This window comes from Aspergillus welwitschiae (genome assembly GCF_003344945.1).
Source record: "Aspergillus welwitschiae strain CBS 139.54b unplaced genomic scaffold BDQ94scaffold_32, whole genome shotgun sequence".
Lineage (NCBI taxonomy): Eukaryota > Fungi > Ascomycota > Eurotiomycetes > Eurotiales > Aspergillaceae > Aspergillus > Aspergillus welwitschiae.
This window is the reverse complement of record NW_020798726.1, coordinates 103,545-118,657: the sequence shown is the minus strand read 5'-3', so window position 1 is coordinate 118,657 and position 15,113 is coordinate 103,545. Positions and strand designations below refer to the sequence as shown.

The 15,113-nt window shown below is 54.5% G+C and overlaps 6 protein-coding genes across 6 annotated transcripts; 4 read left to right on the top strand and 2 right to left on the bottom strand.

Moving 5' to 3' along the window:
• Positions 1 to 186: 186 nt before the first annotated feature.
• On the top strand, positions 187 to 2,935 carry BDQ94DRAFT_78451 (transcription activator of gluconeogenesis acuK). Its single transcript, XM_026776540.1, has 3 exons — positions 187 to 736; positions 886 to 2,684; positions 2,753 to 2,935. Exons 1-3 carry the CDS (start codon positions 493 to 495, stop codon positions 2,768 to 2,770), a joined length of 2,061 nt encoding a protein of 686 aa, XP_026623060.1. The 5' UTR covers positions 187 to 492; the 3' UTR covers positions 2,771 to 2,935.
• On the bottom strand, positions 2,727 to 4,109 carry BDQ94DRAFT_149428 (putative GPI anchored cell wall protein). The gene has a single exon (XM_026767378.1). It carries the CDS (start codon positions 3,747 to 3,749, stop codon positions 3,117 to 3,119), a length of 633 nt encoding a protein of 210 aa, XP_026623059.1. The 5' UTR covers positions 3,750 to 4,109; the 3' UTR covers positions 2,727 to 3,116.
• Positions 4,110 to 4,686: 577 nt separating this feature from the next.
• Positions 4,687 to 6,916, top strand: gua1 (GMP synthase (glutamine-hydrolyzing)). The gene is made up of 7 exons (XM_026767377.1): positions 4,687 to 4,806; positions 4,902 to 5,043; positions 5,113 to 5,635; positions 5,692 to 6,083; positions 6,137 to 6,490; positions 6,541 to 6,621; positions 6,671 to 6,916. The coding sequence occupies exons 1-7, from the start codon at positions 4,738 to 4,740 to the stop codon at positions 6,727 to 6,729; spliced, it is 1,620 nt and encodes a 539-aa protein (XP_026623058.1). The 5' UTR covers positions 4,687 to 4,737; the 3' UTR covers positions 6,730 to 6,916.
• A 143-nt stretch (positions 6,917 to 7,059) lies between these two features.
• On the top strand, positions 7,060 to 9,946 carry BDQ94DRAFT_181832 (dienelactone hydrolase; the record flags this gene model as incomplete). The annotated part of the gene is made up of 6 exons (XM_026773990.1): positions 7,060 to 7,176; positions 7,239 to 7,421; positions 7,504 to 7,810; positions 8,268 to 8,639; positions 8,727 to 9,503; positions 9,591 to 9,946. The coding sequence occupies 6 exons, from the start codon at positions 7,060 to 7,062 to the stop codon at positions 9,944 to 9,946; spliced, it is 2,112 nt and encodes a 703-aa protein (XP_026623057.1).
• Positions 9,947 to 10,005: 59 nt separating this feature from the next.
• On the bottom strand, positions 10,006 to 12,722 carry BDQ94DRAFT_78407 (pseudouridine-5'-phosphate glycosidase/carbohydrate kinase family protein). Its single transcript, XM_026776538.1, has 6 exons — positions 12,460 to 12,722; positions 12,199 to 12,407; positions 12,011 to 12,152; positions 11,734 to 11,964; positions 11,381 to 11,681; positions 10,006 to 11,322 (listed from the first exon to the last, which is right to left on the bottom strand). Exons 1-6 carry the CDS (start codon positions 12,647 to 12,649, stop codon positions 10,050 to 10,052), a joined length of 2,346 nt encoding a protein of 781 aa, XP_026623056.1. The 5' UTR covers positions 12,650 to 12,722; the 3' UTR covers positions 10,006 to 10,049.
• A 137-nt stretch (positions 12,723 to 12,859) lies between these two features.
• Positions 12,860 to 14,571, top strand: BDQ94DRAFT_149421 (dolichyl-diphosphooligosaccharide--protein glycotransferase subunit OST1). The gene is made up of 2 exons (XM_026767376.1): positions 12,860 to 13,331; positions 13,453 to 14,571. Exons 1-2 carry the CDS (start codon positions 12,979 to 12,981, stop codon positions 14,525 to 14,527), a joined length of 1,428 nt encoding a protein of 475 aa, XP_026623055.1. The 5' UTR covers positions 12,860 to 12,978; the 3' UTR covers positions 14,528 to 14,571.
• The last annotated feature ends 542 nt before the right edge of the window (positions 14,572 to 15,113 follow it).

Below are 15,113 nucleotides of genomic sequence, written 5' to 3'. Positions count from 1 at the left end.
CATTGTTCTCCTGAACACTTTTCACTCCACCCCATAGGAAAACACTTCGGCGCATTGCAACAGTCAGTCTCACTTTCTGACTGCTGCTGACTGAGCACACGCAAGGTCCTTCGTGGTCGCCGACCCTCCTACTATCTATCTACCACCACCACTACGCCAGCCGATTCCTAGCCGTCGTCGTGTGGATTCTATGCGCCCGACCGGCCAACGCCCGATTTCTTTGCGACTCCCAGAGTAAGGCCTGGTGAGGTTGATCAGTGGACTCTCGACAAAGATCTCCTTCTGTTGTGCGCTGGTTCGCAACGCGACAAAAGGCAGTCAGTCTTGCTCAAAATTTACGGTGGCAACCCCACGCGCTCGCCCGCCTTGCAGCTGCTTCACTCACCCTGTCGCTGATCGCCTCGATTCACGACGCGGAGTACTACCCGGTTAGACGGATTGATAACGGCCGTATCGCACACACATACACCTCGGTTACAATTGTTTGCCGATATGAACGCGGAACCGAAGGAGCAAGATTCCCCAGCTCCGTCGGCTGAGCGCACGGAAACCAGTCAGGAGATTAGTGCCGCCGGAGCACAGGCCGACAAGCCGAAGACCGAGGCCAACGGCGACGGGACTGCAAATGGTGCCTCCGCGAACGGCCAGAAGCCTAACCCGAAAGACCCATCGAGACCCCGGAGGAAGAAGGCGAGACGGGCGTGTTTTGCTTGCCAGCGCGCACACTTGACTTGCGGTACGACTGACCTTACTTCCAGCGTTGCTTGCCTTCAACCTTTTACTCTCCAATTACACATGCGTTTAGCGCCCATACATGCGCACTCTAGCGGCGCATGTCTTCTGCGCGTCTGACTGAACTTGCAAACTAATCGAGGTTTCGCATAGGTGATGAGCGACCGTGTCAGCGGTGCATTAAGCGCGGGCTCCAGGATGCGTGTCACGACGGGGTCCGGAAGAAGGCCAAGTACCTCCACGACGCGCCGGATGGAGCGTTGATGCCGGGGATTGGCGGGACGTTTTACAACAACCCCATGCGCAACAGCTTGCCCCTCTCTCGGAATGGCGCCAATGCCGTGAACGCGACCGGTCAGCAGAGCGCTGGCGCAAACTTCTATCCTACTCCCCAGTCGACTACCTATGTCTACCAAGAGAATTCCATCAATCAGGGCTCTTTTCCTTCGCAATCGCCTGTGTCGCCGACATTCAACCTCAAGGCCACGCCTACGGCTCGAACCAACAGCCTCTCCTCCGTCAACCCGCAACCACCGTCCACGAGCGTCTCCGGACCCCCAGGCCAGGGTCAAAACCCGTTCGCCGGTCCCTTCTTTGACCCCAGCGACCCCGCTCTCTTCAATTTTGACCTTTCCAGCATGAACTTTGAGAACCGATACGGTGCGTTAGAGTTTGGCATGCTGGGACATATGGCGACGGGCGCGGGCGATTCACCGAGTGATTCGGCCACGCAGCGCGGGTCTATGGGACGCAGTGGCTCGGCACAATATGCTTCAACTCCCATCACTGGGGCACCAGGCTTTGGGGAAAGCCCGGGCAACCAGCAGCCATTTATGTTCGGGGACCCGCTTCTCAACGAATGGCCCAGCGGGCAGGCCCCGGGACAACCGCATCTGCCGGGGGTTTATCCGCAGTCCGGGCAAGGCAGCGCGATTCCTGGTCATCTGAGCAAAGCGGATGCGCCGCATGCATTTGCCATCGAAAGCGGACCGGCCAGTTTCAATAGCCCTGGTGCGACGACTAGTCCGCAGATGACGACTGGACTCGAAGAGACCCCGTTTCACAGTGCGGTGGCAAGCAAGTCGAACGGGTTAGCCCCGCACGGACAACGACCGATGATTACAACACCGAGCTTGAAGCATCAGAACCTGCAGGTCGGCGTGCGGCGACGACAACGTAACCCGTCGGCCATCTACGACAGCGTCAAGGAGCCGTACGCATACACCAGCCGCTTCCATGGCCTCACGGCATTCATCCAACGACGGTTCCCGCCGCAGAAGACGCTTCAGATCGCCAAGGCGCTGGCGTCGATCCGGCCGTCGTTCATCGCGACGACTAAGACGCTCAATCGGGACGACCTGATCTTCATGGAGAAGTGCTTCCAGCGGACGTTGTGGGAATACGAGGACTTTATCAACGCGTGCGGCACGCCGACCATCGTGTGCCGTCGGACGGGTGAGATTGCTGCGGTGGGCAAGGAGTTCAGTATCTTGACGGGATGGAAGAAGGATGTACTGCTCGGCAAAGAGCCGAATCTCAATGTCAACACGGGTGGCTCGTCAATGCCGAACTCCGGGGCGTCATCACGCAGCTTCACCCCCCGGTCGACAGTGGACAACACGCCCGGGCGCCCGCAGCCAGTGTTCCTGGCAGAGTTGTTGGACGATGACAGCGTGGTGCAGTTCTACGAGGATTTTGCACGGCTGGCGTTTGGCGACTCGCGCGGTAGCGTGATGACAACGTGCAAGCTGTTGAAGTACAAGACGAAGGAGGACATGGAGGGCGCAGCAGCGGAGGATAGCCAGCGCTGGAACAACCACCTGCGCAAGGGAGGGATTGCCAGCGAGGCAGGGATGAACCAGCTAGGGTTCAAGGACGGCAAGGTCGAATGTGCGTACTGCTGGACAGTGAAGCGAGATGTATTCGACATACCGATGTTGATTGTGATGAATGTGAGTAATACCAGCGTTCCCGTGCTGTGATGATAAGGATGAGGATGATGATGCTAATGAGGGTATAGTTCTTACCGTGCATTTGATTTATGATCATAATTGTTTCATGTTCATACCCGGGCCGGATATCAAAAAGGATGATTTCTGATTATTTTTACTGTTAGTTTTTGGCACTGACCAGATGCATCTGGTCTTGTATTGGTACATATTGCTACTGTGTATGATTCCCAGGCTGACATAGAGGCGTTGTACATATTGGAAGTGGCTATGGTAGCTAGCCATGTAGTTGCAACTGAGCGTGATGAGCAACCATATAAGCATAGATGAACGTAATAACCAGATAAACATTATATCCTCCAACAAGATCCCCCCTCACATCTCCCCTTGCAACCAATCAATCAATCAATCAATCATAATTACGCATCATATAATCTACAACATCCCCAATCCAGCGACAGCCACACCAACAGCCAAGGCCCCAGCCCCGACAACATTCCGTCCAGCCATGCCCGTCTCCGTACTTCCACTTCCACTAGCAGTCGCAGTAGAAGTTCCAGTAGCACCACTCAACTTATCAGCACCCGCCGTAACACTAAGAGTCTCATACCCGATCTCCGCACTGGCGACACTAATCTCCGTATTGACCTCCGTACTCGTACTAACCCCCTTATACGTCGCCTCGATCCCATAGCTCACACTGCAGGACGCGCCCTGCGTCACGCCCGTGATCTTGCAGTCCTCGACCATGGTGAGCACCTCCTGCACGCCCTCCACGCTGGTGCTGTACACGGCCGAGAGGGTGTATGTGGAGGGTCCTGCGGTGACGGTGATGGGGCTGGGCAGGATGCAGTTATCGTCGTTGAGGCATGAGACGGCCATGGTAGTGGCTGTCGGGTTGGCGGAGATGATGGACGCGCCGAGAGGGATGCTGGTGAATTGAGGAATACCGGCCGCGGCGGTGGTCGTTGCGTGGTAGGTGAAGAGGGAGACGGTTGATACATCGGAGGCGGTAGTGAGGGAGAGGAGTGGGAGGAGGGTGAGGAGGGTGCTGGTGGTGAAATGCATTTTGATGGTTGCTTTCTGTTTCTTTTCTTTTGAATTATTTGTGTATATGTATATGGTAGAGATGTAGAGACAGTAAGAGAAAGAAGAGAAGAAGTTATTAGGAGTAGGAGTAAAGACTGTATAGGAGGAAAGAAAAGATAGATAGGATGCAGAGAGATGTGTGATACCACCAAGAAAGAATCAGACAGGAACAGCCCAATTTGTACTACTTCTGTCTCACAATCATTCTACACTTTGACCCCTGACGACCAGAACCCTTCCATTCCGTGTTTACGAGACCCTCATTTCTCAAGGTTCTTAGCGTAGCCTCGTCCTCTAATCACCCTTCTCAGCAAATAGAGTGTCGTAGTGCCCTCCCCGTTTAGACTCGGCGCAGAAAAGTCCCCCGAAGCACAAGACCCTTCTACCTAAAATAGGCGGCAGAGTCCGCCGCTAAACCAAACTCAGGGTGGAAATCTCTTGTCCTGCTCGTATTTGGGATGCAGGAGCCGCAGCTTTAGTGTATATCGGGCTTAGTGGGGTTCTTTCGGTTGCTCTTAGTTTTTCAGAGTTCCTTGGGAGTAATTCTAGCGAGGATGGGAACTCTGAGCATGTTGGTGGGGGATACGAGTGATCTACGTTTTCATTAATCACATACTCTCGAGTGGTTTCATATGCTGGACTCGTCGAGGATGTTGCCAGTTTTGGTTGTCAGTCCTGTGTTTAGGGCTGGCATGCATATACAGCTATATGTTAACTAAGTTATATTATGTGTATTATGTAATTAGCACGTGACTGATAACATCAGTAGCTCGTTATCAATTTGACCGCCTTCCCTTGATGTCTTCCCATTGGATGGTATTATCACCTCCGCATTCGGTGCTCACCGCCCGGGAGGGAAAAAAAAAATTCTCGAGCGGCAAAGAAAGATGGGACGATCTTCTTCTTGTCGGGTTCAGCTGCAAGTCGAAAGTTCATCAATTGGTCTGATAGACTGCCCACCGTCACAATGGCCGACCAGGAGGTTCCCCATGCCACCTTTGACACCATCCTCATCCTTGACTTTGGTTCTCAATACGTACGCTCTCCCTTGATGCCACACACTCTCGGCCGCACCCAGTGCATCAATTACCCCGCCATCCCCATGACTCACATACTAATCCTCCCCCCTAGACGCATCTCCTGACCAGGAGACTGCGCGAGATCAATGTCTACAGTGAGATGCTGCCATGCACTCAGAAGATCGCCGATCTGCCCTTCAAGCCCAAGGGTATCATCCTGTCCGGTGGTCCCTACAGTGTCTACGAGGACGGCGGTAAGCGGAACCCTCCCCGCGGAACCACTTTCAAGAGTCATACATGATACTCATCTATCTGAACTGTAGCCCCCCACGCTGACCCCGCCGTCTTCGACCTCGGTGTCCCCATTCTCGGTATCTGCTACGGTCTGCAGGAAATCGCCTACCGTCTGGACAAGGAGAACGTCGACGCCGGTACCGAGCGTGAGTATGGCCACGCCGACCTCCACGCCAAGCGCCTCGACGACCAGGGCCACGTCGACAAGCTGTTCGCCGGCCTCGAGGGCCAGATCAAGGTCTGGATGAGCCACGGTGACAAGCTCGTCAAGCTCCCCACCGGCTTCCACACCATTGCCACCACCTCCAACTCTCCTTATGCCGGTATTGCCCACCAGACCAAGCCCCTCTACGGTGTGCAGTTCCACCCCGAGGTCACCCACACCCCTCTGGGTGCTACTATCTTGAAGAACTTTGCCGTCGATATCTGCGGTGCTCAACAGAACTGGACCATGTCACGCTTCGTCGACCAGGAGATTGCCCGCATTCGCAAGCTGGTCGGTGAGACTGACCACGTTCTGGGTGCTGTCAGCGGTGGTGTCGACTCCACTGTGTAAGTCAATCACTGCATTCGCTTGAATGGCTAGACCATCGTTCTAATTAGAGTAGTGCTGCCAAGCTCATGAAGGAGGCCATCGGCGACCGCTTCCACGCCGTGCTCGTCAACAACGGCTGCATGCGTCTGAACGAGTGCGACATTGTCGAGGAGACCCTGAACAAGCACCTCGGTATCAACCTGACTGTCGTTGACGCCTCCAAGCGCTTCTTGGACGGTCTCAAGGGCGTCACTGAACCCGAGAAGAAGCGCAAGTTCATTGGCAACACCTTCATTGACGTCTTCGAGGAGGAGGCCCAGAAGATCGAGGCCGAGGCCGAGCACCAGGGTGCCAAGGTCAAGTGGTTCCTCCAGGGTACTCTTTACCCCGATGTCATCGAGAGTATCTCCTTCAAGGGTCCCTCGGCGACCATCAAGACCCACCACAACGTTGGTGGTCTGCCCCGTGAGTATTTTTCAGATGTGGAAGATTTTTGGCAATTCGCTAATTAATCACAGAGCGCATGATTGACGGCCAGGGTATGAGGCTCATCGAGCCGCTCCGTGAGCTGTTCAAGGATGAGGTTCGCGCTCTGGGTCGCCAGCTGGGCATTGCTCACGAGCTGGTCATGCGCCACCCCTTCCCTGGCCCCGGTATTGCCATCCGTGTTCTCGGCGAGGTTACCCCCGAGCGCGTGGAGATTGCCCGCCGGGCCGACCACATCTTCATCTCGATGATCCGCGAGGCTGGTCTGTACGACCAGATTGCGCAGGCCTACGCTGCCCTGGACCCCAGCAAGGCGGTGGGTGTCATGGGTGATAAGCGCGTGTACGCCGAGATCATCATCCTGCGTGCTGTTGAGACGACCGACTGTAAGTTGAGCGGATTATGTTTTTGGTGATGATGGACTAACAGATAGCAGTCATGACTGCGCGCGCATTCCCCTTCGACAACGAGTTCCTGAGCCAGTGCTCGACCCGGATCATCAACGAGGTTCACGGCGGTAGGTTACACCTTCTTCTGGCTCTAGGAATATCTGCTAACTCGTGTAGTGTCCCGTGTTCTGTATGACATCTCCAGCAAGCCTCCGGCGACGATTGAGATGGAGTAAAGCAGTTACGACCAAACTGATAGTACTAGTTATATCATCCATTAGAGGAACGGAGTTACGGCAAAACGGGATGAACGTAGATAATCCTGAAATATACCATTTATCTATCTGCGAATAAGAGTGAACTCTGTAAGCTGTAAAGTGTAAAGCGGAGTAGACAATTGGCCAGTTGGTGGGTGACATGAGGCCGAACTCCACAATCGCGTCGTTTTGATAGTCCATAGCCCCACCTGTCTTATCGCCGATCTCTCTTCCATCTTATTCTCTCGCTCTCTCTCTTCTTTCAACCTACCACTGCTTCAACATCATCTACACATCTCAGCTGCTAAAATGCGCCCCGACCGGCCTCGCGACCCCGTCACCGGCCCCGACGAGGGCCCCGAGTCCCCGTATCCCATCCGCATGAGCGGTCCTGTCATCAAAGGCTTCGGGCGGGGCAGCAAAGAGGTACCTCTCTCACCCTCCAACCCGGAAAGCAAAGCAGCTCCAGCTGACGAAAAGAATCACAGCTGGGCATCCCAACAGCAAACATCCCCGCCGATGAGCTCTCCCAGCATCCCGAGCTATCCGTGGGCGTCTACTACGGCGTCGTAGCACTAGATCCAGCGCGATTCTCAACGGGAGAGACCGTCCTCCCCGCCGTGCTGAGCATCGGATACAATCCTTTCTACAAGAACGAATCCAAGTCAATTGTACCTTCTATCCCTCCTCTCCCTTTTTCATATTAATCATTACATGCAATATATTAATAATAATAAATTATCTGCAATGCAGGAAATTCACATCATGCCGCCCCTCTCCGCCCCCTCGCCGACCGCCACCACCTCCACCGACGGACAGGTCACTTTCCACAAACTACCCGATTTTTATGGCACACCGCTCAACTTGCTGATTCTGGGGTATATCCGTCCGGAGTATGATTATATTTCGTCGGAGGCGCTGATTGAGGATATTCGCGTGGATTGTGAGGTCGCCAGGCGGAGTTTGCAGCGCCCGGCGTATCGGTGTTATCTCGATGCTAGGGCGGTGGAGGATCCGGCTTGCGGGGGAGATGTAAGGGAGGCGATTCGCTGGTTGACCAGTTTCTAAGTAGATGCTGCTGCTGCTGCTGTGCAGGATTGTGGTATAGTTGTTGACGCCATTGATGGTGGCGCTATGCGAGGGATGAGATTTTGTATATAGATCGACGTCACTGACTCACGATAGATACGATAATGCGATAGAATTGTCACGCATACATTGTATCATATATGTATGCAATGGATCGGGTAGATTTACAACCCAACTACTACTACTAACCTACGGTGTACACACACAAAGTTATTACTCAACCTGTCCCTGGCTGAATGGATCCACGTCGCTCGCCCTTGTGAGATGAGAACAACTACACGCTGGAATCGTCGACGTCACTCAGCATGTCCACCAAAAGCATAAGCAGCATACAGTATATAAATCGGGATGCTCGGAGTCCGCACCATGGATACCCTGTGGCTTCTACTTAGTACATCTCTACCACATAGATACCTTGAATACTCTAGAAATTATTAGAATGGACCGTCTCCGCCAACACCTCCGTCGTCGTCGAAGCAGCTCCGCCGGAACAACCCCTTCCAACAGTCACGGTACACCACTACAATCTCCCCCATCAGCCAATGACAGGCACAGTCGTCGTCGCGAAGCAGAAGCCTCTCCCCCGCGCAGACTGTACCTGACCTCCGATACTCCCGACTTCGACGCGGGGATCCTATCGCGCTACCGCGCTGAGGGATTCGACGTCGAGTATATCCCCTTCCGGGGATGTCAGAATGCAGATGGCTGTGGGGATGTAGATAAAGATCGCAAGGAATTGGAGAATCTGTTGCATGAGAGGGAAGATGATCTCGAGCCCGGGGAAAGATATGCTGTCGTTGGTACACCACCCTTCCCATTATCCATCTTACTCTGCATGTTCCGAGGTATATATATTGAATAGTAACTGATGTATGGTATATGAAAAGCATTCAACAAACCCGCTCACCTCCTCCTCGAATCCCATCACCAACCATTAACAGCCACAAATCCATTCCCAAGACTTTGTGCCCTGGTGGCTTATTACCCTGATGGACCCATCACCACCACCACCAACACCAACAATAACCTCATCAGTACATCCCCAGACACTGCTCGTGGAACAGGAAGTACATCCTCAACAACGACACCTACAACCTACCCCCCCTCCATCCCTCTCCTCTGTATCCAGATCCACCTCGCCGGTCCTTCCACAACCACCTCTTCAATAGCAGATAACCTCCTCAACAACACCAACAACCACCCCCGGAAACGCCATCGCTGCCACGTCTTCACCTACCCCGAGTCCTCTCCCCGGTTTGCCGAGCCTTCTTCATCGAACTATGACAAGCTCTCCGCACGACTAGCATGGTCCCGCGCCCTCGAGACCCTAAAGCGCGGCTTCGGATGGCCCGCGACTAAATGGCGAGTCCCGGATGTGGAGAGCGTGTGGGAGGAGTATTGGCGATGCTTATCTGCTTCTGGAGAAGGGGGCGGCAGTGGTGGTGGTAGTAGTGAGAGAGATGAAGAAGACGAGCGCAGCCACCGCGCCGCAGAACTAGTAGGGTTAATGGTGGGGAGTGGAATGGGTGTGCAGTTGGAGAGTGTGCATAGTAGTAGTGGGAGTTCTTCATCCCCTATATATACCCGGGGTGCAGGGACGGAGACAGAGACATGCACGATTGAAGAGTCGCCGGTCGTGGTGTGTGTGCCTACTTGTGCTGGTGGTATGTATATATTCCCCCTCCCCCCACCCTCATTGTCTCCCTATATCATACACCATATGAGTGAGGTAATTAATAAATACTGGACAGGAACAACACCATCCACCATAACAAAATTCTACACCAACAGCCACTTCCTCTCTCCCTCTCCCTCTAACCAAGCCATCCGTCTCCTCTCCCGTACTACAGGGCCTGATCGCATCGTCGATGAACTCCTCCTAACCTTCACGCATGATCGTGCCATTCCCTGGTTACTGCCGAATTTGCCCCCAACGGGGAAGGAGGTTAAAGTGGCGTTGGTGCTGGTGGCCAGTTTCACGGCGGGAAAGGTCGCCCGCGTGCATGCTTATTGGGATCAGGCCAGTGTGTTGGTGCAGGTGGGGGTTTTGAATAGAGATCATTTGCCGGTTGTTGGGGCCGAGGGGGTGGATATGGTTGTTTCTTAGGATAGATATATATTTCTTTCTTTGGTCTACAGTATGTGTCAGTATATTAGTATTAGTATGCTTGTTCAATCATGGATCATGTATATAGTATGTGTATGCAGCACTATATACTTCTAGCCAGTCTGGCTATCTCTTTACTTACTCCCCCCTCCTGCTGCAATGTCAACACGCTCGCTTCTTGTGCCCGTGGAATCACCTCCTCCACCGCTCCTCCCCGCGCCAGTCCTGTGACTACTGCTCCTAGCAGCGTATCGCCCGCTCCGTTGACGCTCACAATGTCTTGCTCTTCTAGTTTTGCTGCTGCTGGGAACAGCCGCAGGTACACGCCCCCGATCAGCCCGTCCGACGTCAATGCCCGCGAGAGGATATACGGCGCCGAGTCTGGACTCGTCAGTCGTGTATCACCTGGCCGCAGCAGCTGCGTCAGGAGTACGCCTTCCCGTCCTAGCTTCGTGAGCATGCATGGAATGAACGGAAGCAGCTGAATGCTCTGCTGTGGAATCCCCTGATCGACCAGCGTTGCCGAAGTCATGGCCACTAGTCGCTCGCGCGACCCTGCTCCCGTCATGCCCATGGCGTCGATGATGCGCCACCACTCCTCTGAGTCCAGGTGCCCGCTCTCCCGCGCGGCCTGGTACATGGCTGCTAGCTCGAATTGGTTCGGCGCGGCCAGGCTGACGGTGTTGTTGGGAACGCAGTCAGACGGCTTGATGGCAGATCCGAATAGACGACGGCTTTTCGCCGTTGACACGGGCTCAAAGGCTACCCGTGCCTTGTGTTTCTTGGCTAGTGCTACCCATTTGCTCAGGACTTCGCCGTTCCAGTTGGCGTCAACTACTGCCCATTGAGGCTGTGCGCGGGACATCATCGGTTCCCAAAAGTTGTCAAAGTCCAGTGCCTGCTCTGGTAGTTCCATGATTGCCATGTCGGCCATGGCTACTACTAGGTCTTTCTTCGCGTCGTTGACGGCGATGTATTGGGCCGTGCGTGCTCCGGACGACGGAGGGAGCACCTTGATACCGGTTGTGGAGAGACCCTCCTGTCGGAGACTAGACAGTGCAGCTTGGCCGCTTAGATCGTCACCCACAACGCTGCAGAACAGCACCGAGCTGTCCAGATATCTTGCGGCAATGGCCACATTGTGTCCGACTCCCCCTAGGCTCTGTCCGATGACAGCGCGATTCGATGTCTGCAAAGCGGGTGTCGTGCTGTTTGCTTCGGCCGGGGCAAAGTCGCAGGAAAGATCGATAGCCAAGGAGCCGGCCACAAGGACATCCGCCTTCGTAACAGTCTCCAGTGGAGTCTTAGTCGCATGCTCCAGCTCTGTTTCAGTCGCTTGGTCAGCCCTACTGGTCCCGGAGATAGCTGGCATGTGTCTGCGCACACCATCTCAATTAGGATATCCCGAGTCTGAACGCACGAGTGGCAGCTCACCGTTCATTGAGCGACCCTCCAGACTGCTCCAGTTTTGAGAGTTCCACGGCCACCTTCGCTGCGCGCTTCACGTTCGCCTCCACCAGAGCTCGATTGGCGATCACGCTCTTCCCGCCGCTGAGTTCCTTAATCTTTGCCAACACAAATGGCGTGTTGTCACTTCCATGGTGACCCTCGACGTCTGCGAGGCGAAGAGCTTCGTCGATGATATGGTCCATATCACTCTTTGCAATAGAGTGCTCAAGTGGTACAGGGTTGGCGAGAAGGATGCCTGACGAGACGGGGATTTGCGACTGGGCATCTGCATTCATCAGTATCCAATATACGTCATTGAGCAATGCAGCAAGACTTACAGACAATAGCCGCGGCCTCGGCCTCGTTCTGAATGACCTTTGGACTCTTCAGCCCGCTGTCTCGGGTGTAGAATGCAGGAAAGTCCACAGAGCCTTGGCGACCATCTGCAAAAGTTCCTACACAGACGCCCTCCGTCTCGAGGTGTTCAAGCGTCCGCGGGATGTCCAGAAAGCTCTTGCACCCAGAGCTGACAACCGCCACCGGTGTGCGTCCCAGTTCAGTAAGATCGGCTGCTACAGTTAGCCAGAGTCTCGTCCTACCCCTATCTTCACGTACCAGAAATGTCCATGGAGTTTTCGCCGCCGCGATGCACACCACCGAGTCCACCAGTGCCAAATATCTTAATCCCGGCCAAGTGCGCAAGCACCATCGTGCCAGATACCGTTGTAACACCATGAAGACGTTTCCCAGCCAGACCCTACTATTGTCAGACTTGTATCAAAGGACGGAGGCGTGCCACCTACCAAGCCACAGATGTAACCAAGGTCTCGCCGGGATACTTTCAGCGCATTCTTCTTCTCCGCAGTCGATGCTAGCTCAACGAGCTCGTCGGCACTTAGTCCGACGCGTGCTTCGCCACCGAGGATTCCAATTGTAGCAGGCACAGCGCCATTGGACCGGACAACCGACTCTAGTAACTTTGCCAGAGCAACGCTCTCAGGGTACGGGAAGCCTGCAACTGTCAGCTATACTCAACCAATTACCCAACCAGGTAGAAATCATACCATGAGTATAGATGGTCGACTCAAGAGCCACCACAGGCTTCCCAGTAGCAACTGCATCTCGGACTTCCTCGGACACCTTGAAGAGCTTGCTCTGAGCGAGACCGTGATAGCGCCGGGCTGCTACCGCGGCTCGCGCCGGGGCTCTAGCTGACCGGCAGCATGAACGAGCAGCAGCTCGAGAAGCGAGCATGGAGGCCACGACGATTCGGACCGAAATGATACGGAAATAAGGAAAAAAAGAGAGCTACTGTAGCTAGGCGGGGGGAATGGGGGTGCAATGAAGAATCGCGGTTATCGGCGATAAAAGCAGGAAGTTTTGGCCGCGGCGGTCGCCGTACGTAATTCGTAATCCCGCATCGGGACACCTCAGCATCTCCGCGCGTCTTTCTCCCCCTCGACTATCGCCAATTCTTCCACCTTCCGTCCATCCTCTCGCTCATTTCTTTCTCCTTGGGACTATCTCCTGGTGAGTGTATAGGTCCTAGGCGCGGTCGTTGAGAGACCGCCCATCTGCCCACTATGAGGCCGTTTACCGCACTTGCTGCGCTGTGCGGCTTGTTCCTGTCCAGCAACAGCTTGGTCTATGCCGACTCGGCTCCCTCGAGCTCCCCTGTAGCTCTCCCTCGCGATTTCAAGCCTCCCCAAGTGTTTAAGAACGCCAATCTTGTCCGCAACACCAATTTGGAGAAGGGATACCTACGTGAGACCGTCAATGTTGTCGTTGAGAATGTGGACAAGAAGCCGCAATCCGACTACTACTTGTCCTTCCCATCCGACCTTTACGACAAGGTCGGTGCCCTAGAAGTCCGTGATAAATCGGCTCCTGAACAGGGACGCTTCGAAGTGGAAGCTACCGAGTTCGACTCAAGCAGGTAAGTCGACCACAATGGCGGCCAATGGCTGGTTGGTGTAGCACGAAGCCACGGTTGCTTGATCTATGCATGGTGGGTGTATCCCGGACAGTTTGCTGATCTCCTCTCTTTCTTTACGCAGGGACTTCCAGTACTTCGTTGTTCACCTCCCCAAGCCTCTCGCCCCTTCGTCGCAGATCACCCTGGGCATCTCCTACTCCGCCCTCAATATCCTGAAGCCCCGTCCTGCGGCCATCAGCCAGAATGATCGCCAGTACCTCGCCTATGCCTTCTCTGCCTACGCTCCCTCGGCTTACACGACAACGACCCAGAAGACCAAGATCAAGTTCCCCAGCACCAATGTTCCCGACTACACCTCCACGGACCTGACGTCGGGCGCGGATCCAGAGCGCCAGGGTGCCACCTACACCTACGGACCCTACGCCGACGTCGCTCCCGAGACCACCTACCCGGCCAGTGTCCGGTACGAGTTCACCAAGCCCGTCATCACTGCCACTCTTCTGGAGCGTGACCTGGAAGTATCCCACTGGGGCGGCAACCTGGCGACGGAAGAGCGCTACTGGCTGCGCAACAACGGCTCCAAGCTCACCGACAACTTCAACCGCGTCGAATGGACCATCAGCAGCTACCAGCAGCTGCCGTCCTCCGCTATCCGCGAGCTGAAGATCCCCCTCAAGCCCGGCTCCGTGGACCCCTACTTCACCGACGACATTGGCAACGTTTCCACGAGCCGCTACCGTCCCGGAAAGGTCCCGAACCGTGACGCCTCCCTGGAGCTTCGTCCCCGGTTCCCCATCTTCGGCGGATGGAACTACAGCTTCCGCATTGGCTGGAACAACGACCTCTCTGCCTTCCTTCGCAAGGCTGTCACCGGCGCTGATTCCTACGTCCTCAAGGTCCCCTTCATCGAGGGCCCCAAGGTTTCCGAGGGTATTCAGTATGAGAAGGCCGTCGTGCGCATCATCCTCCCCGAGGGTGCCCGGAACGTCCGCTACGAGCTCCTCGAGAAGGCGACTAGCAATGGTCTCCCCGGTGCGAACCAGATCCAGACTGAGCTCACCAGCCACAAGACTTTCATGGATACCCTAGGACGCACGGCGCTGACTTTGACCGTGGAGGAGTTGACGGATGAGGCCCGTGACTCGCAGATAGTGGTAAGTAACTACCTCCATACGCCGGATAAATATCGGGAATAGTGCAGCTCATTTTTGGATATAGGTCACTTACGACTACTCTCTGTGGGATGGATTGCGCAAGCCCGTGACCATCACGGCGGGGCTGTTCACCGTGTTTGTTGCCGCGTGGGCGATTGGAAATATTGACGTGAGTATTAAGAAGCGGTAGATGGAGGTTGTATCATATTGTTTCAGTTATACCAGCCAGACAGACAGACAGAATTCAATAGTAGCTGTTTGTAGACGACTAGAGTTTTGCTAGTGTGATTTCGAATGATTCCCTCCTTGAATAATATGGAGACAGTCTGATGCAGAGTGGTCTTTGCACCAGGTAGTAAGTGGGTTATCGGTTGTCAGCGTCACCTGACATACTAGGCATCTCTAGCCTGAAAGTTTGGCAATCCAAAGGGGATTAGTCTCTGTTGTATGTTAATCCAACGTTCTATATCTGGGTCTGCTAAGGATGGCCAAATCAGTGGGACCCGACGGTGCATGGAATGGACACTCATGTGTTTGTTTCTGGGTACCTTGCATTATAGAGGAGCTTGGAAGCGGCTTACAGAAATTTGAACAGCAAAGACGAAGACGAAGTGCAAAGTTGGTTGTG

What these genes read in the sequence shown, in the direction of transcription:
- BDQ94DRAFT_78451 (XM_026776540.1), top strand. Translation starts at nt 493, where the DNA reads ATGAACGCGGAACCGAAGGAGCAAGATTCCCCAGCTCCGTCGGCTGAG. An exon ending in GCGCGCACACTTGACTTGCG is followed by an intron (nt 737 to 885) that starts GTACGACTGACC and finishes GGTTTCGCATAG; the next exon opens with GTGATGAGCGACCGTGTCAG.
- BDQ94DRAFT_149428 (XM_026767378.1), bottom strand. Translation starts at nt 3,749, where the DNA reads ATGCATTTCACCACCAGCACCCTCCTCACCCTCCTCCCACTCCTCTCC.
- gua1 (XM_026767377.1), top strand. Translation starts at nt 4,738, where the DNA reads ATGGCCGACCAGGAGGTTCCCCATGCCACCTTTGACACCATCCTCATC. An exon ending in GGTGGTGTCGACTCCACTGT is followed by an intron (nt 5,636 to 5,691) that starts GTAAGTCAATCA and finishes TAATTAGAGTAG; the next exon opens with TGCTGCCAAGCTCATGAAGG. An exon ending in CATCAACGAGGTTCACGGCG is followed by an intron (nt 6,622 to 6,670) that starts GTAGGTTACACC and finishes TAACTCGTGTAG; the next exon opens with TGTCCCGTGTTCTGTATGAC.
- BDQ94DRAFT_78407 (XM_026776538.1), bottom strand. Translation starts at nt 12,649, where the DNA reads ATGCTCGCTTCTCGAGCTGCTGCTCGTTCATGCTGCCGGTCAGCTAGA. An exon ending in GTCGACCATCTATACTCATG is followed by an intron (nt 12,408 to 12,459) that starts GTATGATTTCTA and finishes TGACAGTTGCAG; the next exon opens with GCTTCCCGTACCCTGAGAGC. An exon ending in AAACTCCATGGACATTTCTG is followed by an intron (nt 11,965 to 12,010) that starts GTACGTGAAGAT and finishes TAACTGTAGCAG; the next exon opens with CCGATCTTACTGAACTGGGA.
- BDQ94DRAFT_149421 (XM_026767376.1), top strand. Translation starts at nt 12,979, where the DNA reads ATGAGGCCGTTTACCGCACTTGCTGCGCTGTGCGGCTTGTTCCTGTCC. An exon ending in ACCGAGTTCGACTCAAGCAG is followed by an intron (nt 13,332 to 13,452) that starts GTAAGTCGACCA and finishes TTCTTTACGCAG; the next exon opens with GGACTTCCAGTACTTCGTTG.